Source organism: Balaenoptera physalus (assembly GCF_965194825.1).
Source record: "Balaenoptera physalus genome assembly, chromosome: 7".
Lineage (NCBI taxonomy): Eukaryota > Metazoa > Chordata > Mammalia > Artiodactyla > Balaenopteridae > Balaenoptera > Balaenoptera physalus.
In genome coordinates this window covers 55,512,783-55,537,845 of record NC_138886.1, presented here as the reverse complement: position 1 = coordinate 55,537,845, position 25,063 = coordinate 55,512,783, and the positions used below count along the sequence as shown (strand labels likewise).

Sequence of the window (25,063 nt, the reverse complement as noted above, 5' to 3'; positions counted from 1 at the left end):
GGCGGCGTGAACACAGCCTGAAGGGGTTAGCGCACCACAGCTGGCTGGGAGGGAGACCGGGAAAAAGTCTGCAGCTGCCGAAGAGGCAAGAGACTTTTTCTTGCCTCTTTGTTTCACGGCGCGCAAGGAGAGGGGATTCAGAGCGCCGCCTAAACAAACTCCAGAGACTGGCGCGAGCCGCGGCTATCAGCGCGGACATCCTGTGTGCGAGGACAGGTCACTCTCCACACCGCCCCTCCCGGGAGCCTGTGCAGCCCGCCACTGCCAGGGTCCCGTGATCCGGGGACAACTTCCCCGGGAGAACGCACTGCGCGCCTCAGGCTGGTGCAACGTCACGCCGGCCTCTGACGCCGCAGGCTCGCCCCGCCTCCTCTGTATCCCTCCCTCCCCGCGGCCTGGGTGAGCCAGAGCCCCCGAAGCAGCTGCTCCTTTAACCCCGGCCTGTCTGGACGGGGAACAGACGCCCTCAGGCGACCTACACGCAGAGGCGGGTCCAAATCCAAAGCTGATCCCCAGGAGCTGTGCGAACAGAGAAGAGAAGGGGAAATCTCTCCCAGCAGCCTCAGAAGCAGCAGATTAAAATTCCACAAACAACTTGATGTGCCTGCATCTGTTGAATACCTGAATAGACAACGAATCATCCCAAATTCAGATGGCAGACTTTGGGAGCAGGATATATTAATTTTTCCCCTTTTCCTTTTTTTGTGAGTGTATATGTATATGCTTCTGGGTGAGATTTTGTCTGTATAGCTTTGCTTTATAATAGCTTTATTTTACTTCACTATATTATAGCCTCTTTCTTTTTTTCTTTCTATTTTTTCTCCCTTTTATTCTGAGCCGTGTGGATGAAAGGCTCTTGGTGCTCCAGCCAGGCATCAGGGGCGTACCTCTGAGGTGGGAGAGCCAACTTCAGGACACTGGTCCACAAGAGACCTCCCAGCTCCACGTAATACCAAATGGCAAAAATCTCTCAGAGATCTCCATCTCAACATCAAGACCCAGCATCACTCAATGACCAGCAAGCTACAGTGCTGAACAACCTATGCCAAACAACTAGCAAGACAGGAACACAGCCCCATCCATTAGCAGAGAGGCTGCCTAAAATCATAATAAGGCCACAGACACCCCAAAATACACCACCAGACGTGGACGTGCCCACCAGAAAGACAAGATCCAGCCTCATCCACCAGAACTCAGGCACTAGTTCCCTCCACCAGGAAGCCTACACAACCCACTGAACCAACCTTAGCCACTGGGGACAGATACCAAAAACAACGGGAACTACGAACCTGCAGCCTGTGAAAAGGAGACCCCAAACACAGTAAGATAAGCAAAATGAGATGACAGAAAAACACACAGCAGATGAAGGAGCAGGGTCAAAACACATCAGACTAAACAAATGAAGAGGAAATAGGTAGTCTACCTGAAAAAGAATTCAGAATAATGATAGCAAGGATGATCCAAAATCTTGGAAATAGAATAGACAAAATGCAAGAAACATTTAGCAAGGACGTAGAAGAACTAAAGAGGAACCAAGCAATGATGAAAAACACAATAAATGAAATTAAAAATACTCTAGATGGGATCAATAGCAGAATAACTGAGGCAGAAGAACGGATAAGTGACCTGGAAGATAAAATGGTGGAAATAACTACTGCAGAGCAGAATAAGAAAAAAGAATGAAAAGAACTGAGGACAGTCTCAGAGACCTCTGGGACAACATTAAACGCACCAACATTCGAATTATAGGGGTCCCAGAAGAAGAAGAGAAAAAGAAAGGGACTGAGAAAATATTTGAAGAGATTATAGTTGAAAACTTCCCTAATATGGGAAAGGAAATAGTTAATCAAGTCCTGGAAGCACAGAGAGTCCCATACAGGATAAACCCAAGGAGAAACACGCCAAGACACATATTAATCAAACTGTCAAAAATTAAATATAAGGAAAACATATTAAAGGCAGCAAGGGAAAAACAACAAATAACACACAAGGGAATCCCCATAAGGTTAACATCTGATCTTTCAGCAGAAACTCTGCAAGCCAGAAGGGAGTGGCAGGATATACTTAAAGTGATGAAAGAGAAAAACCTACAACCAAGATTACTCTACCCAGCAAGGATCTCATTCAGATGTGATGGAGAAATTAAAACCTTTACAGACAAGCAAAAGCTGAGAGAGTTCAGCACCACCAAACCAGCTTTACAACAAATGCTAAAGGAACTTCTCTAGGCAAGAAACACAAGAGAAGGAAAACACCTACAATAACAAACCCAAAACATTTAAGAAAATGGGAATAGGAACATACATATCGATAATTACCTTGAATGTAAATGGATTAAACGCTCCCACCAAAAGACACAGGCTGGCTGAATGGATACAAAAACAAGACCCATATATATGCTGTCTACAAGAGACCCACTTCAGACCTAGAGACACATACAGACTGAAAGTGAGGGGATGGAAAAAGATACTCCATGCAAATGGAAATCAAAAGAAAGCTGGAGTAGCAATTCTCATATCAGACAAAATAGACTTTAAAATAAAGACTGTTACAAGAGACAAAGAAGGACACTATATAATGATCAAGGGATCGATCCAAGAGGAAGGTATAACAATTGTAAATATTTATGCACCCAATATAGGAGCACCTCAATACATAAGGCAAATGCTAACAGCCATAAAAGGGGAAATCGACAGCAACACAATCATAGTAGGGGACTTTAACACCCCACTTTCACCAATGGACAGATCATCCAAAATGAAAATAAATAAGGAAACACAAGCTTTAAATGATACATTAAACAAGATGGACTTAATTGATATTTATAGGACATTCCACCCAAAAACAACAGAATACACATTTTTCTCAAGTGCTCATGGAACATTCTCCAGGATAGATCATATCTTGGGTCACAAATCAAGCCTTGGTAAATTTAAGAAAATTGAAATCATATCAAGTATCTTTTCTGACCACAACGCTATGAGACTAGATATCAATTACAGGAAAAGATCCGTAAAAAATACAAACACATGGAGGCTACACAATACACTACTTAATAACGAAGTGATCACTGAAGAAATCAAAGGGGAAATAAAAAAATACCTAGAAACAAATGACAATGGAGATACGACGACCCAAAACCTATGGGACGTAGCAAAAGCAGTGCTAAGAGGGAAGTTTATAGCAATACAAGCCTACCTCAAGAAACAGGAAACATCTCGAATAAACAACCTAACCTTGCACCTAAAGCAATTAGAGAAAGAAGAACAAAAAAACCCCAAAGCCAGCAGAAGGAAAGAAATCATAAAGATTAGGTTAGAAATAAATGAAAAAGAAATGAAGGAAACAATAGCAAAAATCAATGAAACTAAAAGCTGGTTCTTTGAGAAGATAAACAAAATTGATAAACCATTAGGCAGACTCATCAAGAGAAAAAGGGAGAAGACTCAAATCAATAGAATTAGAAATGAAAAAGGAGAAGTAACCACTGACACTGCAGAAATACAAAAGATCATGAGAGATTACTACAAGCAACTCTATGCCAATAAAATGGACAACCTGGAAGAAATGGACAGATTCTTAGAAATGCACAAACTGCCGAGACTGAACCAGGAAGAAATAGAAAATATGAACAGACCAATCACAAGCACTGAAATTGAAACTGTGATTAAAAACCTTCCAACAAACAAAAGCCCAGGACCAGATGGCTTCACAGGCGAATTCTATCAAACATTTAGAGAAGAGCTAACACCTATCCTTCTCAAACTCTTCCAAAATATTGCAGAGGGAGGAACACTCCCAAACTCATTCTACGAGGCCACCATCACCCTGATACCAAAACCAGACAAAGATGTCACAAAGAAAGAAAACTACAGGCCAATATCACTGATGAACATAGATGCAAAAATCCTCAACAAAATACTAGCAAACAGAAAACAACAGCACATTAAAAGGATCATACACCATGACCAAGTGGGGTTTATCCCAGGAATGCAAGGATTGTTCAATATACGCAAATCAATGTGATAAACCATATTAACAAATTGAAGGAGAAAAACCATATGATCATCTCAATAGATGCAGAAAAAGCTTTTGACAAAATTCAACACCCATTTATGATAAAAGCCCTGCAGAAAGTAGGCATAGAGGGAACTTTCCTCAACATAATAAAGGCCATATATGACAAACCCACAGCCAACATTATCCTCAATGGTGAAAAACTGAAACCATTTCCACTAAGATCAGGAACAAGACAAGGTTGCCCACTCTCACCACTATTATTCAACATTGTTTTGGAAGTGTTAGCCACAGCAATCAGAGAAGACAAAGAAATAAAAGGAATCCAAATTGGAAAAGAAGAAGTAAAGCTGTCACTATTTGCAGATGACATGATACTATACATAGAGAATCCTAAAGATGCTACCAGAAAACTCCTAGAGCTAATCAATGAATTTGGTAAAGTAGCAGGATACAAAATTAATGCACAGAAATCTCTTGCACTTCTATACACTAATGACGAAAAATCTGAAAGTGAAATTAAGAAAACACTCCCGTTTACCATTGCAACAAAAAGAATAAAATATCTAGGAATAAACCTACCTAAGGAGACAAAAAACCTGTATGCAGAAAATTATAAGACACTGATGAAAGAAATTAAAGATGATACAAATAGATGGAGAGATATACCATGTTCCTGGATTGGAAGAATCAACATTGTGAAAATGACTCTACTACCCAAAGCAATCTACAGATTCAATGCAATCCCTATCAAACTACCACTGGCATTTTTCACAGAACTAGAACAAAAAATTTCACAATTTGTATGGAAACACAAAAGACCCCGAATAGTCAAAGCAATCTTGAGAACGAAAAATGGAGCTGGGGGAATCAGGCTCCCTGACTTCAGACTATATGACAAAGCTTCAGTAATCAAGACAGTTTGGTACTGGCACAAAAACAGAAATATAGATCAATGGAACAGGATAGAAAGCCCAGAGATAAACCCACACACATATGGTCACCTTATCTTTGATAAAGGAGGCAAGCATATACAGTGGAGAAAAGACAGCCTCTTCAATAAGTGGTGCTGGGAAAATTGGACAGGTACATGTAAAAGTATGAAATTAGAACACTCCCTGACACCATACACAAAAATAAACTCAAAATGGATTAAAGACCTAAGTGTAAGGGCAGACACTATCAAACTCTTAGAGGAAAACATAGGCAGAACACTCTATGACATACATCACAGCAAGATTCTTTTTGACCCAGCTCCCAGAGAAATGGAAATAAGAACACAAATAAACAAATGGGACCTAATGAAACTTAAAAGCTTTTGCACAGCAAAGGAAACCATAAACAAGATCAAAAGACAACCATCAGAATGGGAGAAAATATTTGCAAATGAAGCAAACGACAAAGGATTAATCTCCAAGATTTACAAGCAGCTCATGCAGCTCAATAACAAAAAAACGAACAACCCAATCCAAAAATGGGCAGAAGACCTAAATAGACATTTCTCCAAAGAAGATATATAGATGGCCTACAGACACATGAAAGAATGCTCAACATCATTAATCATTAGAGAAATGCAAATCAAAACTACAATGAGATATCATCTCACACCGGTCAGAATGGCCATCATCAAAAAATCTAGAAACAATAAATGCTGGAGAGGGTGTGGAGGAAAGGGAACACTCTTGCACTGTTGGTGGGAATGTAAATTGATACAGCCACTATGGAGAATAGTATGGAGGTTCCTTAAAAAACTACAAATAGAACTACCATACGACCCAGCAATCCCACTACTGGGCATATACCCTGAGAAAACCATAGGTCAAAAAGAGTCATGTACCAAAATGTTCATTGCAGCTCTATTTACAATAGCCAGGACATGGAAGCAACCTAAATGTCCATCGACAGATGAATGGATAAAGAAGATGTGGCACATATATACAATGGAATATTACTCAGCCATAAAAAGAAATGAAATGGAGGTATTTGTAATGAGGTGGATGGAGTTAGAGTCTGTCATACAGAGTGAAGTAAGTCAGAAAGAGAGAAACAAATACAGTATGCTAACACATATATACGGAATCTAAGGGAAAAAAAAAAAAGGCCATGAAGAACCTAGTGGCAAGACGGTAATAAAGACACAGACCTACCAGAGAATGCACCTGAGGATATGGGGAGGGGGTGGGGTGAGATGTGACAGGGTAAGAGAGTGTCATGGACATATATACACTACCAAATGTAAAATAGATAGCTAGTGGGAAGCAGCCAAATAGCACAGGGAGATCAGCTCGGTGCTTTGTGACCACCTAGAGGGGAGGGATGGGGAGGGTGGGAGGGAGGGAGATGCAACAGGGACGAGAAATGGGAACATATTGTATATGTATAACTGATTCACTTTGTTATAAAGCAGAAGCTAACACACCATTGTAAGGCAATTATACTTCAATAAAGATGTTTAAAAAAAAATGTATGCATGGCAAAAAAAAATCACACTATAAAGAGAGTCAAAAAAGATAAAAATACAACATGGAGAAAATATTTACAATGCATTTCCCAAACACAGACCTATTTTCCCTAGTATAAAAAAAGCTCTCACAAATCAAAGTAAAAGGTCAACAATCCAACAGAAAATGAGCCAGGATGAGAGTGAACAGTTCCCAGGAAAAGAAAATTTAAAGCAAGTTAAAATTATAATGAGATTCCATTTTTCACATCTCAAGTTGGCAAAGATCAAACCATCTGAAAAGTGCAGAAAAGTATAAATTGGCATTTCTATGGAGATAAATTTGGCAATATTTATTGAAATTAATAACACATATCACTTTTAAATCAGCAATTCCTCTTCTATTTATTTGACCTATATTTATGGTCACATACACACAAACTGATTGATGTACAAAGATATGTACTACTTTTTGTATTCTAAAACATTTAAATGTGTCACCTGTTCAAAAAGGACATTTGTTTTTAAGATCAGAAAAATTATTTTTTTATTAGTCATCCATTTTATACACATCAGTGAATACATGTCAATCCCAATCTCCCAATTCATCACACCACAACCCCCACCCCCTGCTGCTTCCCCCCTTGGTGTCCGTATGTTTTTTCTCTACTTCTGTGTCTCAATTTCTGCTCAGCAAACCGGTTCATCTGTACCATTTTCTAGGTTCCACATCTCTGCATTAATATGCAGTATTTTTCTCTTTCTGACTTAGTTCACTCTGTATGACAGTCTCTAGATCCATCCATGTCTCTACAAATGACCCAATTTCGTTCCTTTTTATGGCTGAGTAATATTCCATTGTATATATGTGTCACATCTTCTTTATCCATTCGTCTGTCGATGGGCATTTAGGTTACTTCCATGACATGGCTGTTGTAAATAGTGCTGCAATGAACATTGGGGTGTATCTGTCTTTTTGAATTATGGTTTTCTCTGGGTATATGCCCAGTAGTGGGATTGCTGGGTCATATAGTAATTCTACTTTTAGTTCTTTAAGGAACCTCCATACTGTTCTCCATAGTGGCTGTATCAATTTACATTCCCACCAACAATGCAAGAGGGTTCCCTTTTCTCCACACCCTCTCCAGCATTTGCTGTTTGTAGATTTTCTGATGATGCGCATTCTAACTGGTGTGAGGTGATACCTCATTGTAGTTTTGATTTGCATTTCTCTAATAATTAGTGATGTTGAGCAGCTTTTCACGTGCTTCTTGGCCATCTGTATGTCTTCTTTGGAGAAATGTCTATTTAGGTCTTCTGCTCATTTTTGGATTGGGTTGTTTGTTTTTTTAATATTGAGCTGCATGAGCTGTTTATATATTTTGGAGATTAATCCTTTCTCCAATGATTCATTTGCAAAAATTTTCTCCCATTCTGAGGGCTGTCTTTTCGTCTTGTTTATGGTTTCCTCTGCTGTGCAAAAAGCTTTTAAGTTTCATTAGGTCCCATTTGTTTATTTTTGTTTTTATTTCCATTACTCTAGGAGGTGGATCAAAAAAGATCTTGCTGTGATTTATGTCAAAGAATGTTCTGCCTATGTTTTCCTCTAAGAGTTTTATAGTGCCTGGGCTTACATTTAGGTCTCTAATCCATTTTGAGTTTATTTTTGTGTACGGTGTTAGGGAGTGTTCTAATTTCATTCTTTTACATGTAGCTGTCCAGTTTTCCCAGCACCACTTACTGAAGAGACTGTCTTTTCTCCACTGTATATCCTTGCCTCCTTTGTCATAGATTAGTTGACCATAGGTGTGCGGGTTTATCTCTGGGTTTTCTATCCTGTTCCATTGATCTTTATTTCTGTTTTTGTGCCAGTACCATATTGTCTTGATTACTGTAGCTTTGTAGTATAGTCTGATGTCAGGGAGTCTGATTCCTCCAGCTCCGTTTTTTTCCCTCAAGACTGCTTTGGCTATTCAGGGTCTTTTGTGTCTCCATACAAATTTTAAGATTTTTTGTTCTAGTTCTGTAAAAAATGCCATTGGTAATTTGATAGGGATTTCATTGAATCTGTAGATTGCTTTGGGTAGTAGAGTCATTTTCACAATATTGGTTCTTCCACTCCAAGAAAATGGTATATCTCTCCATCTGTTTATGTCATCTTTAATTTCTTTCATCAGTGTCTTTACAGTTTTCTGCATACAGGTCTTTTGTCTCCCTAGGTAGGTTTATTCCTAGGCATTTTATTCGTTTTGTTGCAGTGGTACATGGGAGAGTTTCCTTAATTTCTCTTTCAGATTTTTCATCATTAGTGTATAGGAATGCAAGAGATTTCTGTGCATTAATTCTGTATCCTGCAACATTACCAAATTCATTGATTAGCTCTAGTAGTTTTCTGGTGGCATCTTTAGGATTCTCTATGTATACTATCATGTCATCTGCAAACAGTTTTACTTCTTCTTTTCCAATTTGTATTCCTTTTATTTCTTTTTCTTCTCTGATTGCCGTGGCTAGGACTTCCAAAACTATGTTGAATAGCAGTGGTGAGAGTGGACATCCTTGTCTTGTTCCTGATCTTAGAGGAAATGCTTTCAGTTTTTCACCATTGAGAATGATGTTTGCTGTGGGTCTGTCATATATGGCCTTTATTATGTTGAAGTAGGTTCTCTCTGTGCCCACTTTCTGAAGCGTTTTTATCATAAATGGGTGTTGAATTTTGTCAAAAGCTTTTTCTGCATCTATTGAGATGATCATATGATCTTTATTCTTCAATTTGTTAATATGATGTATCACATTGATTGATTTGCGTATATTGAAGAATCCTTGCATCCCTGGGATAAATCCCACTTGATCATGGTGTATGATCCTTTTAATATGTTGTTGGATTCTGTTTGCTAGTATTTTGTTGAGGATATTTGCATCTATCCTCATCACTGATACTGGTCTGTAATTTTCTTTTTTTGTAGTATCTGTGTCTGGTTTTGGTATCAGGGTGATGGTGGCCTCACAGAATGAGTTTGGGAGTGTTACTTCCTCTGCAATTTTTTGGAAGCATTTAAGAAGGATGGGTGTTAGCTCTTCTCTAAATGTTTGATAGAATTCACCTGTGAAGCCATCTGGTCCTGGACTTTTGTTTGTTGGAAGATTTTTAATCACAGTTTCAATTTCATTACTTGTGATGGGTCTGTTCATATTTTCTATTTCTTCCTGGTTCAGTCTTGGAAGGTTATACCTTTCTAAGAATTTGTCCATTTCTTCCAGGTTGTCCATTTTTTTGGCATAGAGTTGCTTGTAGTAGTCTCTTAGGATGCTTTGTATTTCTGTGGTGTCTGTTGTAACTTCTCCTTTTTCATTTCTAATTTTATTGATTTGAGTTCTCTCCCTCTTTTTCTTGATGAGTCAATGGTTTATCAATTTTGTTTATCTTCTCAAAGAACCAGCTTTTACTTTTATTGGTCTTTGCTATTGTTTTCTTTGTTTCTATTTCATTTATTTCCGCTCTGATCTTTATGATTTCTTTCCTTCTGCTAACTTTGGGTTTTGTTTGTTCTTCTTTCTCTAGTTCCTTTAGGTGTAAGGTTAGATTGTTTATTTGAGATTTTTCCTGTTTGTTGAAGGAGGCTTGTATAGCTATAAACTTCCCTCTTAGAACTGCTTTTGCTGCATCCCATAGGTTTTGGATCATTGTGGTTTCATTGTCATTTGTCTCTAGGTATTTTTTGATTTCCTCTTTGAGTTCTTCAGTGATCTCTTGGTTATTTAGTAATGTATTGTTTAGCCTCCATGTGTTTGTGTATTTTACGTTTTTTTCTGTGTAACTGATTTCTAATCTTATAGCGTTGTGGTCAGAAAAGATGCTTGATATGATTTCAGTTTTCTTAAATTTACTGAGGCTTGATTTGTGACCAAAGATGTGATCTATCCTGGAGAATGTTCCATATGCACTTGAGAATAAAGTGTAATCTGCTGTTTTGGAATGGAATGTCCTATAAATATCAATTAAATCTATCTGGTCTACTGTGTCATATAAAGTTTGTGTTTCCTTCTTAATTTTCTGTTTGGATGATCTGTCCATTGGTGTAAGTGAGGTGTTAAAGTCCCCCACTATTACTGTGTTACCATCGATTTCCTCTTTTAGAGCAGTCAGCAGTTGCCTTATGTATTGAGGTGCTCCTATGTTGGGTGCATATATATTTATAATTGTTATATCTTCTTCTTGGATTGATCCCTTGATCATTACGTAGTGTCCTTCCTTGTCTCTTGTAACATTCTTTATTTTAAAGTCTGTTTTATCTGATATGAGTATTGCTACTCCAGCTTTCTTTTGATTTCCATTTGCATGGAATACCTTCTTCCATCCCCTCACTTTCAGTCTGTATGTGTCTCTAGGTCTGAAGTGGGTCTCTTGTAGACAGCATATATATGGGTCTTGTTTTTGTATCCATTCAACAAGCCTGTGTCTTTTGGCTGGAGCATTTAATCCATTCACGTTTAAGGTAATTATTTATATGTATGTTCCTATTACCATTTTCTTAACTGTTTTGGGTTTATGTTTGTAGGTCCTTTTCTTCTCTTGTGTTTCCCACTTAGAGAAGTTCCTTTAGCATTTTTTGTATAGCTGGTTTGGTGGTGGTGAATTCTCTTAGGTTTTGCTTATCTGTAAAGCTTTTGATTTCTCCATCAAATCTGAATGAGATCCTTGCCGGGTAGAGTAATCTTGGTTGTAGGTTCTTCCCTTTCATCACTTTAAATATGTCTTGCCACTCCCTTCTTGCTTGTAGAGTTTCTGCTGAGAAATCAGCTGTTAACCTTATGGGAGTTCCCTTGTATATTATCTGTCGTTTTTCCCTTGCTGCTTTCAATAATTTTTCTTTGTCTTTAGTTTTTGCCAATTTGATTACTATGCGTTTCGGCGTGTTCTTCCTTAGGTTTACCCTGTATGGGACTCTCTGCGCTTCCTGGACTTGGGTGGCTATTTCCTTTCCCATGTTAGGGAAGTTTTTGACTATAATTTCTTCAAATATTTTCTCAGGTCCTTTCTCTCTCTCTTCTCCTTCTGGGACCCCTATAATGCGAATGTTGTTGTGTTTAATGTTGTCCCAGAGGTCTCTTAGGCTGTCTTCATTTCTTTTCATTCTTTTTTCTTTAGTCTGTTCCGCATCAGTGAATTCCATCATACTGTCTTCCAAGTCACTTATCCGTTCTTCTGCCTCAGTTATTCTGCTATTGATTCCTTCTAGTGTAGTTTTCGTTTCAGTTATTGTATTGTTCATCTCTGTTTGCTTGTTCTTTAATTCTTCTAGGTCTTTGTTAAACATTTCTTGCATCTTCTCCATCTTTGCCTCCATTCTTTTTCCGAGGTCCTGGATCATCTTCCCTATCATTATTCTGACTTCTTTTTCTGGAAGGTTGCCTATCTCCACTTCATTAAGTTGTTTTTCTGGGGTTTTATCTTGTTCCTTCATCTGTTACATAGCCCTCTGCCTTTTCATCTTGTCTATTTTTCTGTGAATATGGTTTTTGTTCCACAGGCTGCAGGATTGTAGTTCTTCTTGCTTCTGCTGTCTGCCCTCTGGTGGATAAGGCTATCCCAGAAAAATTACTGAAGGAACTCTGGGAACCTAGTACTTAAAAAATTAGATAAAATAAATTTCCAGTCATCATAAATACTCTGATTTTACCTTCAGTTAGATATTAGACCAAGATGAGTCTTCATTTTGTCATAATGCTATAATAATGGCTTGATCATTCAACATGAAGAATCCTTTTACTGGAACCATTTTTCAGCTCATTTCTGTATTTAAGTTGAGATTGAGTGCCATATTAGTTCTGTTTGGAATCCTCCTTGAAGACTTGTCCATCATAGTCAAGACCAGGGCTCAGAGTTTCTAAAAAAGATTTTAGAAGATGAATTAAATTTAGTCAGATGTCGGCTTGGCAGCTACCAGGAGCAAGACTTCTAGGATGGTGGGTGACCTTGCTGAGTCAACTGACTGTCTGGGATTGAATCCTTCTTTGCCAATTTAACTAACGTGGTGTCCTCATCTGGCAGTCCGGTGGTTAAGACTCCGCACTTCCACTGCAGAGAGCGCAGGTTCAATCCCTGGTCGGGGAACTAAGATCCTGCAAGTCTTGTGGTGCGGCCTGCTAGTGTTGGAGGGTCTCCTGCAGAGGCGGCGGGTGGCTGTGGCTCACCGTGAGGACAAGGACACTGGCAGCAGAAGTTCTGGGAAGTACTCCTTGGCGTGAGCCCTCCCAGAGTCCGCCATTGGCCCCTCCAAAGAGCCGGGTAGCAGGACATAAATATTTTAAGAGAGAATAAAAAGAAGAGGCAAATAGAGACAACTCTTCCAAAGAGCTTTGCTCCAAAAGGCAGTAGAAATGGGGCAGTAGCTTGAAGACAATATGGAGTCAAGTAATAGTATAAATTAGGAATTGGCAAACTACAGCTCACAGGTCAAATTCAGACAGTTACCTGTTTTTGTAAAGAAAGCTTTAGAAAACTGCCTGTTTTGTAAATAAAGCTTTACATGTCTCTTCATTTATGGCTGCTTTTGCACTGCAATGGTAGAGTTGAGTAGTTGCATTAGAGACAATCTTGCCTGAAAAGCCCAAAATATTTACTCTCTGTTCTTTAAGAGAAATATTGCCAAATCCTGGTTTAAATCAGTGACTCTCACAGTCTGGTACCCAAACCAACATCATCAGCATCACTTGGGAACCTATCAGAAATGCAAGTTCTCAGGTCCCACTACAGACCTACTGAATCAGAAACTCTGGGCACAGGGCCCAGCAATCTGTGTGTAAACAAGCCCTCTAGGTAATTCTGATTAAGAACTACTGGGTAAGGGAACAGTTCTAGTAAAGCCAGGAACAGATAGGGACCCATCTGGAGTTTGTGTTCACAAATTTAAAGGGCCTTGAAGAGATTTAATGGAAACTTAACAGGCCTCAAGGAGGCTGTCAGTGAGGGCTTAAAGGAAAATGAGGAAAATGCTATTGAAAGCTAAATAAAAGGAGACCCTTGTTATATAGTAAAGTTTAGCAAAACTATCACCTATGGTAACATGGAAAATAAAACATACTTAGTAAATTAAGAAGATTCTAGGTAGAATGTTGAAGAAACAGCTAGCTTCTTCTATCTGCCTTTATAACTAAAAGAGCAGCAAGAGGAAATAAAAAATGAGCTATTTGCTTTCTGAGTGGAATTTCAATGAAATGTAAAGGGCTAAGAACAGTCTTTTCAGCCAGCAAAATGTTCTTAAAGAAAGGGCCTCAAGGCAAAAACCAAATCTAGAGTGGGACCACTGTTCAGACCTCAGAAAGTTCTGAATCAGTACCTCACAGATCCTTTCAAACAAGAGATTACCTTAGGATCTTAAGGATATTGTTCCACAGCAGTTTCACAGAAGCCTAAGGTAGGAAAAAGTTCCTCTCAAAACAGATTTGTGGGTATGACTTTTGTCTGATGGAGTAGATTATGAACTGACACACAGGAAGTCCACAAAGTTTTCACTGGAGTTACATTAGCTTAGAATGAAAGGGACAGTAATGATATAAAATAAAAGGAGGCATTTGGACCCCAAACTACTACAGGCAGGAAGCAAGCTCAGAAGCTTACTCAGTGGCAAACACAGATCAGTTCTTCTGGGGAAAAAAAAAAATGATTCAGAAGATGAAGCCAAAGACCAAAAGAAGATGCCACGGCCCACTAAGAAAAACTTCCAGGGAATAGGACTGAACCCTAATCAAGGAACTGCCATCATGCACACAGCCAGGTTTCGGAATTGCTATAGACTGCCGTGTGACTCCCTTTTTCCCTCTTTTTTGAACAGGAATGTCTAATGCAGTTAATGCATGCCTCTCCAATCTTGTAGTTTAATTCTGTGGGAGCATATTACTTGTCTTTTCACAGGTCTTCAGTTAAAGAGGAATCATTCTCAAGAAACCATACCCAAGGAACCTCATCTTCATCTGGACCTGATTTCAATGATGAGATACTGGATTTTGAGCTGATGTCATTATGGGATGTGAATTAGAGGTCTCTGAGGAAGGGGTTAGTGTATTTTGGACGTAGGAGGGATGTGAAGTGTGGCAAAATGGCAATTATGGCAATAATATTGTCCAGAGATAGTCATAACAAAATCTCCCATCCCATGTTTTCTTCCACAATGTGACCTTGCCACTCCCCAATTTATACCAAGGGCTAACCTGATTAGGTCCACCAAACCTAACCTGACTCACTTGCTTTTAATCGCCTGCCTTTAGTTGATTTTAAAATCCATATAGCTAACAGTCATTAGCCAAGCAATATATCTAAACTCCCAATAGCTTTCTCATAGATAACACCTTAGACTATAAGTCACTATAATAATGCTTGCCTAAGTTGTTTTTCAGGAACTTAGAGCTAGTTCTTGACCAGCTCAAACCAGCTGAGACCACCACCCATTCAACTGGGACTGCCTGATTGTCCAATGGATCACCTTTTCATGTCAGAAAACCAAAAGCTCCACCCTCAGATCATGCTAATGCCACCATTTTCTGAACATGCACCCCATGAATAAGCACGTAGCTCAGTTGTGCCTGTGCAGAACTTTAATTACTGCACTTTTTTCCTGCTTCTAATCACCTTTCCCCATGCCTCAGACCACCGTTCTCCTTTATTCCATAAATATCCCAAGCCCTTCACCTTCAGGAAGGCAGATTTGACATTTGTTCTCCAGTCTCCTCACTTGGCTGCCCCATGAGTAAACATTTTCTCTGCTACAAACCTCAGCAACTCAGCATGTGGCTTCCTGCACAGGAACCTGGTTCGGTAACACAAGAAGCAGAGTCTATTCCCCACCCCCACCTCGCCATGTTCACTGGAATACTCACTTTTAAACCCTGACTCACCAGGTAAGAAAGCCAACTACCCTGAGGCCCCAATATTTTAAGGAAGTCCAAGCCACATGTACATGTTCCAGTTAAGAGCCCCAGCTGAGATCTCAGTCAACAGCCAGTGTCAATTACCAGTCATGTGAGTGAAGACACCTCCAGATGATTCTAGCCCTCTACCTTCAAATTACCCCCAGCCAGCAACTCTTCCCAACTGAGGTCCTAGACACTGTAGAGTGGAAACAAGTCATCTCTGGTGTGCCCTATCTGAAGTACTAACTCGTAATATGAGTCTAATAAAGTAGTTATTTTTCATCACTAAGTTTTGGGGTGGTTTTGTCACAAAGTAATAGCAACTAAAATACATACTAATGGAAATGATCCAGTAGAGGGAAAAATTGAGAATGCAAGAAAAGGAGAGAGAAATACAGTGCTAAAGTCCTTGAAGGCAAAAGGGGATGGTTTCCTCTACCCAAATAGATGAAGAAGCCTTACATGGGACACTGAATAGTACATACATTGTAAAGGAGGGAAGGGCAGAGTACAAGTACAGATACAGAATTGGAGGAAAGGGGCCTATTGATGGTGGATTGTGTTATTTACACATATGGAGGTAAGTACCAGAAGACACTGTTTTAAGATTTGAAAGTGGTTTCCTGGAGAACAAGAATCAGAGATGGGGGGGAGGGGGGTAGAGGCAAGGGGCTGCTGTTTTTTGTTATAAGCATTTAAGCCATTTACTTCTTAAACTTTATACACACTTTACCATGTGATTTCACCTTTTTAAAGTAAACAGTTTTTAAAAAAATTTAGCCCACTCCTTCATTTTCCAAATGAGGAAAAAACAAGACTCACTGATTATGTGACTTGCTCAAAATCACACACCAAATTGACAGCAGTCAGTCCTTGATCCCCTGATTTCCAAAACAGTGTACTTCCTCACATCACACTACCTTTTATATTATAAAAATATTACCTAGTGGCATATTTCAAAATCAGAATTTATTAAAATAACCTAGTAAGCAATAATGAATGCCCTATTCTCAAGGACTGATACCAAAAAAGGCAGAAGAGTGTCCTTGGGAAGATCAAAATACTCATTCAAGCAAAACAAATAGCCCATGGACTATCTCTACCTCATTCACCTTTAGAGTAGCTATACTGTACAGGCTTCAAAAACAGATAACACTTCCTTTGTCCTTTCCAATTCTCCTAATCTGAATACTCTTAATTATGCTACCTTCGGTTTTATAGGTTATCTACCAAGAATTTCTCTTTCCTTTTAGCAATTAATACCTTATCATTTTATTCAGATCTCACCAGTACAACTGCACCTAGAGGTCATTTGTCTAAACTGACAGATCAATGAATGTCTAATGCTAACCACTGAATGTCTACTCATTCAAATAATATAAATGCAGGGCTAATGCCCATAAGGAACATGGGCCCTTGTGTAGTGTGATATGAGAGGACACAGATGAATGACAATCATTCTGTCAAAAAATACCTCCTAGTCTTTATTGTGTCTAAAATTCTCATCATTAGTCCCAGGGATGGACAGCTTTGAATAGAAGTCTCCACTGATCAACCAAAAGTCAAATTTAACGGTTTTTTGTTATATTAGAGAGAACAAAATATTTGCAATGGTTATTTCTGCATGGGGAAACCATAAGCAATTTTCTTCCTTCTTCTCCTTTTCTAGGTATTATATTAGGAAAAACAGCAAGTACACATTTTTAAGACCTTTTTCTTTTTTTTTTTTAAGTTAATTAATTTATTTAGTTTTGGCTGCATTGCGTGTTCGTTGCTGTGCGCGGGCTTTCTCTAGTTGTGGTGAGAGGGGGCTACTCTTCGTTGAGGTGTGCAGGCTTCTCACTGCGGTGGCTTCTCTTGTTCCGGAGCACAGGCTCTAGGCGCACGGGCTTCAGTAACTGTGGCACGTGGGCTCAGTAGTTGTGGCTCGAGGGTTCTAGACGCACACTCAGTAGTTGTAGCGCATGGGCTTAGTTGCTCCGCGGCACGTGGGATCTTCCCGGACCAGGGCTCGAACCCGTGTCCCCTGCATTGGCAGGCGGATTCTTAACCACTGCGCCACCAGGGAAGTCCCAAGACCTTTTAAAATTCTGATTCTTCTCACTTCTTGGCAGTGATCAACAATGGTAAACTTGTTAATCAATCCCACCTTCTTAACCTACCCACCCACCTGCCTCTCATACTGACTGCTCCATCTTTGTCGCCTTTGCCAATTCCTCTTCTTTCACCCATTCTCTAATTATGTGCAGTTCCCAAGGCTCAATCTCAGATGCACTGCTCTTCTCTCTAAGCACAATTCCAGTCTTAAATTTCTATACTAAGTTCTAGCCATATTGTCCCACTGTCTGGCTATCTATTTTCACTTACTTACCCCACTGTCACCTCAAACTCAACATATCCAAAATATAAGCCCAGTTGTCTGTATCCTGTCAACCAGCTACTAATACCTCATACCTATTTCTGTCAGTACTGTCATTAATGAAACCCTAGTTCTTTTTTTATCACCAACTAGGTGAGTAACTTTGGCCACATTTTTAAACCTCTCTGGGTTTCCTAATGCACATGTTCTCAGATATCTTAAGAGTTTCAACACTCTTTGATTTCCTCTGTCACTGAGGATCAAAACTTCAGTCATCTTTGATTACTCCTCTCCCTGCCCCCACTACATCCTCCTTTCTTATTCAGTCCAGAATTAAGCCTTGTGTGACATCTCTCCAGTCTTACTTTCACTAAATCCAAACCCTCATTACCTCAGGCCCAGATTATTTTCCTAGCTTTATCACTTCTCTTTCCAACTCATACTCTACCCAGTGCTGGTGCCACTGTGATTTTCTTAAAATACTTTTTTAAGCAAGTTCCTTCTCAATCCGAAACTTTTAAAGCTTGTCTATTACCTATGAAGCAAAGTGTTGATACATTCTTCTCGTCCTAGCACTTAAAACCATCCATAATCTAATTCCAATCCACATTTTCAACCTGATTTCTTACTACTCTCCCACACAAACCTTCATCTCAGTCAAGCTGTTGTGTACTGTTCTCTGACCCTGTCCTGCTTATTTTGCCTTTGTTTACCTCCTATACAAGTTCCTTCCTCTTATGTAAAATCAAATTCTGCCCAGTTTTGATTCTACCTCTCCTCTGGAGCCTTGTCTGCTCACTTCAACTCTATGTGGTATCAGATATCTATAACTTTTATTATTTACCTATCTCCCCTATTACATTTTAAATCCTCAAGGAAAGGAACCTACATTTTTTGCATCTCTTTTGGATATAGCAAAGTACCTTTACATTGGAGGTATGAATAAATATTTGTCTGGTGACTGCCTAAAATTCCTTTTTAATGCACAGCATTTATTGAATGTTCCCATGTTCTCAGCACTGTGTCTCCGTGTGTGTGTTTAAGCTAGGTACTGTTCCTCAAAGCATACACAATCAACTTGAAAAGATATGGTTAACACTAGAAAAATAACTATCAAACAACCAAAGCATGGTATACAGTTAAACTATGTCACAATATTCTAAGACTAAAAGAACTATAGAGCTATAGAGAGGAAAAAAGCAAAATTTAGTGAGAAACAGTTTCACAAATGAGGTGGAACTTTTAACTAAGTATAGTAGTAGTAGTAGTAGTAATAACAGCAGTGAAATAAATTTTTATAATAATAATAGCTTATTATATTAGGAGCATCATATAATATGATAATAGTTTATTATTAAAGGAGCTTATTTTATATCCAGGAGCACTTAACGTGCCAGGCTCTAGTCTTTTTTTAAAATATTCTTTGATGTGGACCATTTTTAAAGTCTTTATTGAATTTGTTACAATATTGCTTCCGTTTTTATGTTTTTGGTTTTTTGGCTGTGAGGCACGTGGGATCTTAGCTCCCCGACCGGGGAATGAACCCGTACCCCCTGCACTGGAAAGCAAAGTCTTAACCACTGGACCACCAGGGAAGTCCCTGCCAGGCCCTAGTCTTGAGGGCTTTTCACACATTAAGTCACTTAATTCTCACTACAAGCTTACAGAAAAAGTACTACAATTCTCAATTTTCAGCTGAGGAGATTGAGGCCCTGCTCAGTTGTTCCACACCTAGTGAGCAGTGCAGTAGTGTGTAGAATTGGACTTAGTGGAAGAGGATGGAAAACATGTGTGAAAATTAAAACACAGAATAAGCATAGCTGTTATTAGAAAGTATGGGAAGCAGCTTGCAATACTAGAGCAGAGAATGCTTGTTGAGGGTCCTTAGACAAAAGACTGAGTAAAAAGGGCAGGGACTTATGAAAGAATATCTTGAAAGCCAGGAAACGGAAGTTAAACTTAATAAGTGTAAAGTGGGAAGCCACTGAAGATTTGGGGGCAAGAGAATGCCACAATGAGGAGAATTAGAGTGACATTTATACTGCGGATAAATAGAAGGAAGAGATACTGGATTCTAAGAGGTTGATATGACTTTCAATATTCCAGGCTGAGGATAATATTCCAGGCTGAGTCCTGGGATTCAGGTGGTAAAAGTGGGGGAAGCAGAGATATGAATGACAAAAGAAATATGAATAGGACATGTTGAATGGATTAATATATGAGGTAAATGAAAGAGGTAGTTTAAAGATGACATCTAATTTAAAGCCTATATGGCTGGGAGAGAAGGAAATTACAAACGGGTATAAAAAGATGATTTTCATTTAAGGTATGTTAAGTTTAAGGAGACGGTCAAAAATACTAGTAGAAAAACAGTACTGGAAAAACCAGAAGGTAACTAGAATGACAATCAATAGGATTAGTCTAAAACGAAAGAGCTAGACAGAAGCTATAAAGATATTAAATAGGAGAGTAAATATACTAAGCTATGATCAGCTAGTACTGGCTTTGTATCAATAATTGTATCAATAATTTTGGTGGGGAGGGGAATCAATTAGTGACCAACATTAAAAAGTGCAGTTTTCCCATTTAAAAAAATTTATCAGAAAAGCCAACCAAAAGCTAAGGCAAAGGTTCCCAAACTTTCTCCATTTATCAAATCCTTAGTCTTAGTAATTTTTTCATAGCACCCGTAGGCCAAAAGAAATACTTAAGTAGGAGGGTTCAAACCACTTAAGTGTTAATGTCCTTATAACTTAGTGCTTGTTGGGCACTGTACAAATTCTCAAACCTGGAATCAAATTGGACAACATGACACTCTAGTATCCTGTTTCATACAGTAGTTGCTTTTTATCAGAGCAACCTCTAAAAATACAGCTTTGCAAAAACATGACATTGTAGAAAGGAATGTGTCAATCTAATGTTGAAACTGTTAACTACCTCAAACTATCAGTTCATGCTTGAGTTCAATGGCACTCTGGGCCACCTCAGCACACAGTTTGGGAAACTGGGAGCAAAGGGAAGGGGCCTAAAAAAAGAGAAGAATAAAAAGTAATGGGAGAGGAGCAAAAGAAAGTTCTTATTAGCATGGTTAACCACAAGAGGGCAGCACAACAGTTGGTAGGGGCCGCACAAATGTGGGGGGGAGTGGGGGTGGGGAGAGATGATAAGGGTCAAACCTTTCCACAAAAGGGCTCTAAGACCCCTTTACCAGTTCAAGACATAATAGTCCTTTTTCTCCTTAAAGAGGAAGAAACAGTGGTCACTGGCAGATCACCTTATGCAGTCATTGTGCCCTTCTCTGAATATCCTTTGCCTGCCCAGCCATGACTTTCACAGTAGCCAAGCAATGTACTACTCTGCATGCATAATCTTATTCAATCCTCACAACAATCTTATAAAAAAGTGAGACTCAAAGAGAGATTTTAAATAATACCACTATTAAGTGGCAGGAACACCAGAATTCAAACCCAGATCTGACCCCAAAGCCAATGTCCTTCCCTATTCTGCCTCAAAAGCATCTCACCTTTCAGCAATAACCAGGTGAAGTAGAGAAAAGATCATGTTCCCATCCTATACCTGAGACACCTGTCTTAAATCACTAGGAAAAACCAGTAAATGAAACAGACTATTCCTTAACAGGTCCCTAAAACATGCTAAATAACTCCAAACACAGGACACTCAGAGCCAAAACAAGCATTATATGCTTAACTAGTCAGCAAGTACTGTAGCTTTCCTGTACAGGTAAATACTTGTTAAGGCAAATGTTGGACACATCTGCTTTGCAGATATATTACACACTAAAAGATATGTGCACATACAAGCAAGTGATTCTCATACAAGCAAGTGATTCTCATACCTAAAGTGGTAAAAGGTGAAGGGGGTAGGGAAAGGGAGGCCAAAGATTGATTATTCATCTTCATATCTGTTGGGTGTTGTATCAGAATATCTGCAGTAGCCCAATAACTCACTTGTACAAACCTATTATGAAACCAAAAGCAATCGTCATCGCTCTTATTCCCACTTGTAGTTTCCTTCTCCACATTTTTCCTCCCCTCTGTGACATACTCAGCTGCCTCTATCCTTTCATTCAGAGAAAAGGAGTTTCTCCTGACAGATTAATAACCACCGGAAAGCAACATGGGTAAATTCAACAGACACAGCAAACTTAAGCAGATAAAACCATTCACGAAGCATTCAGTGTGGTAGCAGAAACCCCAGCAAGAGCAGCTAACGTGTCCTCTCAATACGTATCTCTTATTACTTGAAAATGTTCCTCGTTCAAAGATTAACAATCTTTGGCTGCTTGAGGAGAAAGGGTAACGGACAACGTTTTCTCTGCAAAGAAAGACAATGTACAATCAGCAGAGAAACAATTAACGTTTCTTAAAGGATCCAAGAGCAACAATAACCCCCAAAATTACCCTCCCGGAGCAATATTCAAAGTTCAGTACTGCCATTTTCAAAGGGGTAAGCAACAATGAGCCCTGCCTGTCGACACACGCTTCCAACCTTCCTATGCACAACAACAGCTCGAGACACCCTCGTCTTTACTGCAGCGAAAAAAGACAGCAGCCAGGATCGCATACCCACCTTCGCGGGAAGGGGAGGAAGGGCCTCTTCTGCAGAAGAGAAACAGATCACATCTTGTTGCCTTGCCTGCTTCCGAAACCTTAAAAAAAAAAAAAAAAAAGGCAGCAGTTACTACCGCAGAAATCCAGGTGAAATAGATGCTCTTTTCTAGGCTGTTCACATGTCTAGAAAATTTTAAAGAGGGATAAGTAAAGGGGGAGGGGGAATATCAGACACATAAGGATGCAAATATCAACGCAAGACACTCCGTTGTAGGTTCCCTTTTAAAGAGGAGGATTTTCTTGCCGAGAAGTTTACTGCCACTAGCGAGGGGAAAGCGGGGATCAGGAGGTGGGAGGGAGGGTGAAGAGAGAACTGCTGCCCTCCACCAGGAGCCCAGGCAGCAATAACACCCACCCGCTGCACGGATCAGGCGACGAGGACGCGGCCCGAGGCCGCAGGGACTGCTCCTACCCGGCGCCTCCGCCCGGCCACGATCTTCGAAGCCCCTGGAGCGGGCAAGCGTCCGAGCGACCGCCAGGCTGGGCCCTCGGGGGCCCTCCCGTGCGGGTTCTGCTCCCACTCACATCCCTCGGCGGCGAGGACCGGGCCTCTCCCTGCGCGGCGACAGCAGCCCTCCGCCCCGACGCGCGCCGCAAGTCCGGGCCCCGGGGCCGAGTGGCCGAGGCGGCGGCACGAACTGACGAGCGAGCCGGGAGCCGGCCCAGCCTCTCAGCGCCCAGGGAGGCCGTTAGCGGAGGCCGCTGCTTGCCCCCTTCTGCTCCTCTTCCTCTCTCCTTCCTGCAGCCCACACCACTCCCACTTAGGGCAGCCGGGAAGCCCGTCACAGTCGTCGTCTCCACCCTCTCCCGAGCCACACCGTCTTCTCAGCGCCGCAGGCGACACTGTCTGGGACGTCCTATTTACGTCCGACTCAGCCTCCCAGTTGGCCTCGGGTCCGGCAGCCGGTTCACGGCTGGCTGAGGCCTCCTCGGAGCGGGGCGGGGGCGGGGGCGGGCGCCTGGCGTGCGCCCCCGGACTGCGCGTGCGCGCGTGTGCTGCTCCACCCAGGCCGCGCTTTCCTCGGCGTGCGCCGAGGGGCCGACGGGGACTGACTACGCAGGAGCGTGGCTTCTCGGGAAACCGGCGAGCGTGCGCGGAGATTCCCGCGGTGGCCCCTGGGCGTGAGCGGGTGGGGGGACTTGAGCTGGGCTGGGCCCTCCGCAGATGGCCGTGTGTGTGGCCGCCGCCCGCCGTGGAGGCGGTTGGGAATGAGTTAGCCACGCCGGGAAGGCGCCCCTGGCGCACAACCGGGCACCGCAAAGAGACTTTCCCCTCGCGCGCACTGTTGTCTTTTTCTGCTTTTGTTCCTACGTTCGGGGTGCAGCAAACCTGCCCCTCCACAGTCCAGGCCGCTAGGCCGAGAAAAGTAGCGCCGAGGGTTGGGGCAACGCGTTCATACACACCGTTTCGCGCCAGTGCAATTCCGTGCGCCTGATTCTAATCAGTCACCTCTGCTGGAAAGGGGTGAGGGTGGGATGAGGTGCCCAGATGCCTGTGGAATGGCGGCAAGGCCTGGCAAAGGAGGAGAAACAACTTCCACCATCCCAAAGAGCCTCATTCATTCATTCAACAAATATTTACAGAGCACCTACTGTGTGCCAGGCTGTAGGACCCCAAGGATGCTATGTGAACACAACCCACATACTCTTTGCCCCACTGGAGCTTGTATTCTGATAACGCGACAAAAATGCTTTTAATTTATCCGTATAATGTGCCAGAGTATAACTGCCACTAGGAAAAGTAAAGGAGCAGGAAGTGAGGAGGCAGTGTGCTATTTTAGTTATAGTGGCCAGGAAAGACCTCCCAGAGAAACTAACGTTTAAGCAGAGATCTGAAGGATGAGAATGAGCCAGTCCTGTGGCTATCTGGGAAAAGAGTTTCATGCAGAAACACTAGCAAAGGCAAAGACCCTGAGAAGGGAAGGTGCTTGGCAAGTTCAAAGGACCGGGAAAGAGGTCACTGTGGCTGGAGGACAGTGAAGGAAGAGGCAGTGGTAAGAGGTGAGGCCGAAGAAGTAGCCTGTGACCCAGCTGTGTAGGGCCTTTTTCACTCATCATCAGCCTTCTTTCTGTCAATCTGAAAAAAAAAAAACATGCATTTATAGCCCCTGTTTCCCCATACAAATGATGCTGCGATTCAGGTCAAGCTTGTATTTAATGGTTTCTTTAAATAAACCTCACCAAAGCAACTCCTGCATTTCTTCTTACATAAGACCCATTGCAAAAGGTCTTTGAGCAAATGATAGCAGGATAGGAAATGACTTGAATTCACACTGACTTCTTTAAAGTAAGTCATGAACTAGAGCCCTGTTTTCTCCTAAGAAGGGATTTACAGGGGAACTGCATTCCTATGGCTACTGTCTGACAAGCAAAATATGCTGGAGAGTTCTTGGTTGTTGTTGTTGTCGTTGTTTAATTTCTAAAAAGAAATTAGAAATAGGAGTTGTGACTCAACAGCAAATCTAAAATCTGCTTAGAATGTTAAGGTTGAAATTACAAGCAGCAACCACCATGAAAGTTCCCTTTTCCTGCAAACAAAAACTGTTAACTGGAGTAGAAACCAGAACACAGACCCACATAAAGAACATAAAGTGCTGAAGGTGGCCTTAATGTTAGGGTTAAAATGAAAAGCGTCTGAACTGTGGAAATGGAAGCATTCTCTTTGGGAGGGGTGGGGGGCAAAAGCCTGTTTAAGAACTCTAAACAGTA

The 25,063-nt window shown here is 40.9% G+C and overlaps 1 protein-coding gene across 12 annotated transcripts in view; it reads right to left on the bottom strand.

Moving 5' to 3' along the window:
- JAK2 (Janus kinase 2) overlaps window positions 1-25,063 on the bottom strand; it is a 244,896-nt gene that overhangs the window by 135,529 nt on the left and 84,304 nt on the right. For 3 of the 12 annotated variants that reach the window (XM_082470853.1, XM_082470864.1, XM_082470857.1), the window contains exons 4-5: window positions 22,880-24,431; window positions 22,314-22,392 (exon numbers count right to left, since the gene is read on the bottom strand). In XM_082470853.1, coding sequence (XP_082326979.1) covers window positions 22,314-22,392; window positions 22,880-22,881 — 81 coding nt within the window. In that variant the 5' untranslated portion in view covers window positions 22,882-24,431. Of the gene's footprint in view, window positions 1-22,313; window positions 22,393-22,709; window positions 24,432-25,063 lie in introns of those variants that run through there. The other 9 variants (XM_082470856.1, XM_082470854.1, XM_082470866.1 and 6 more) reach the window with 5 other exon arrangements.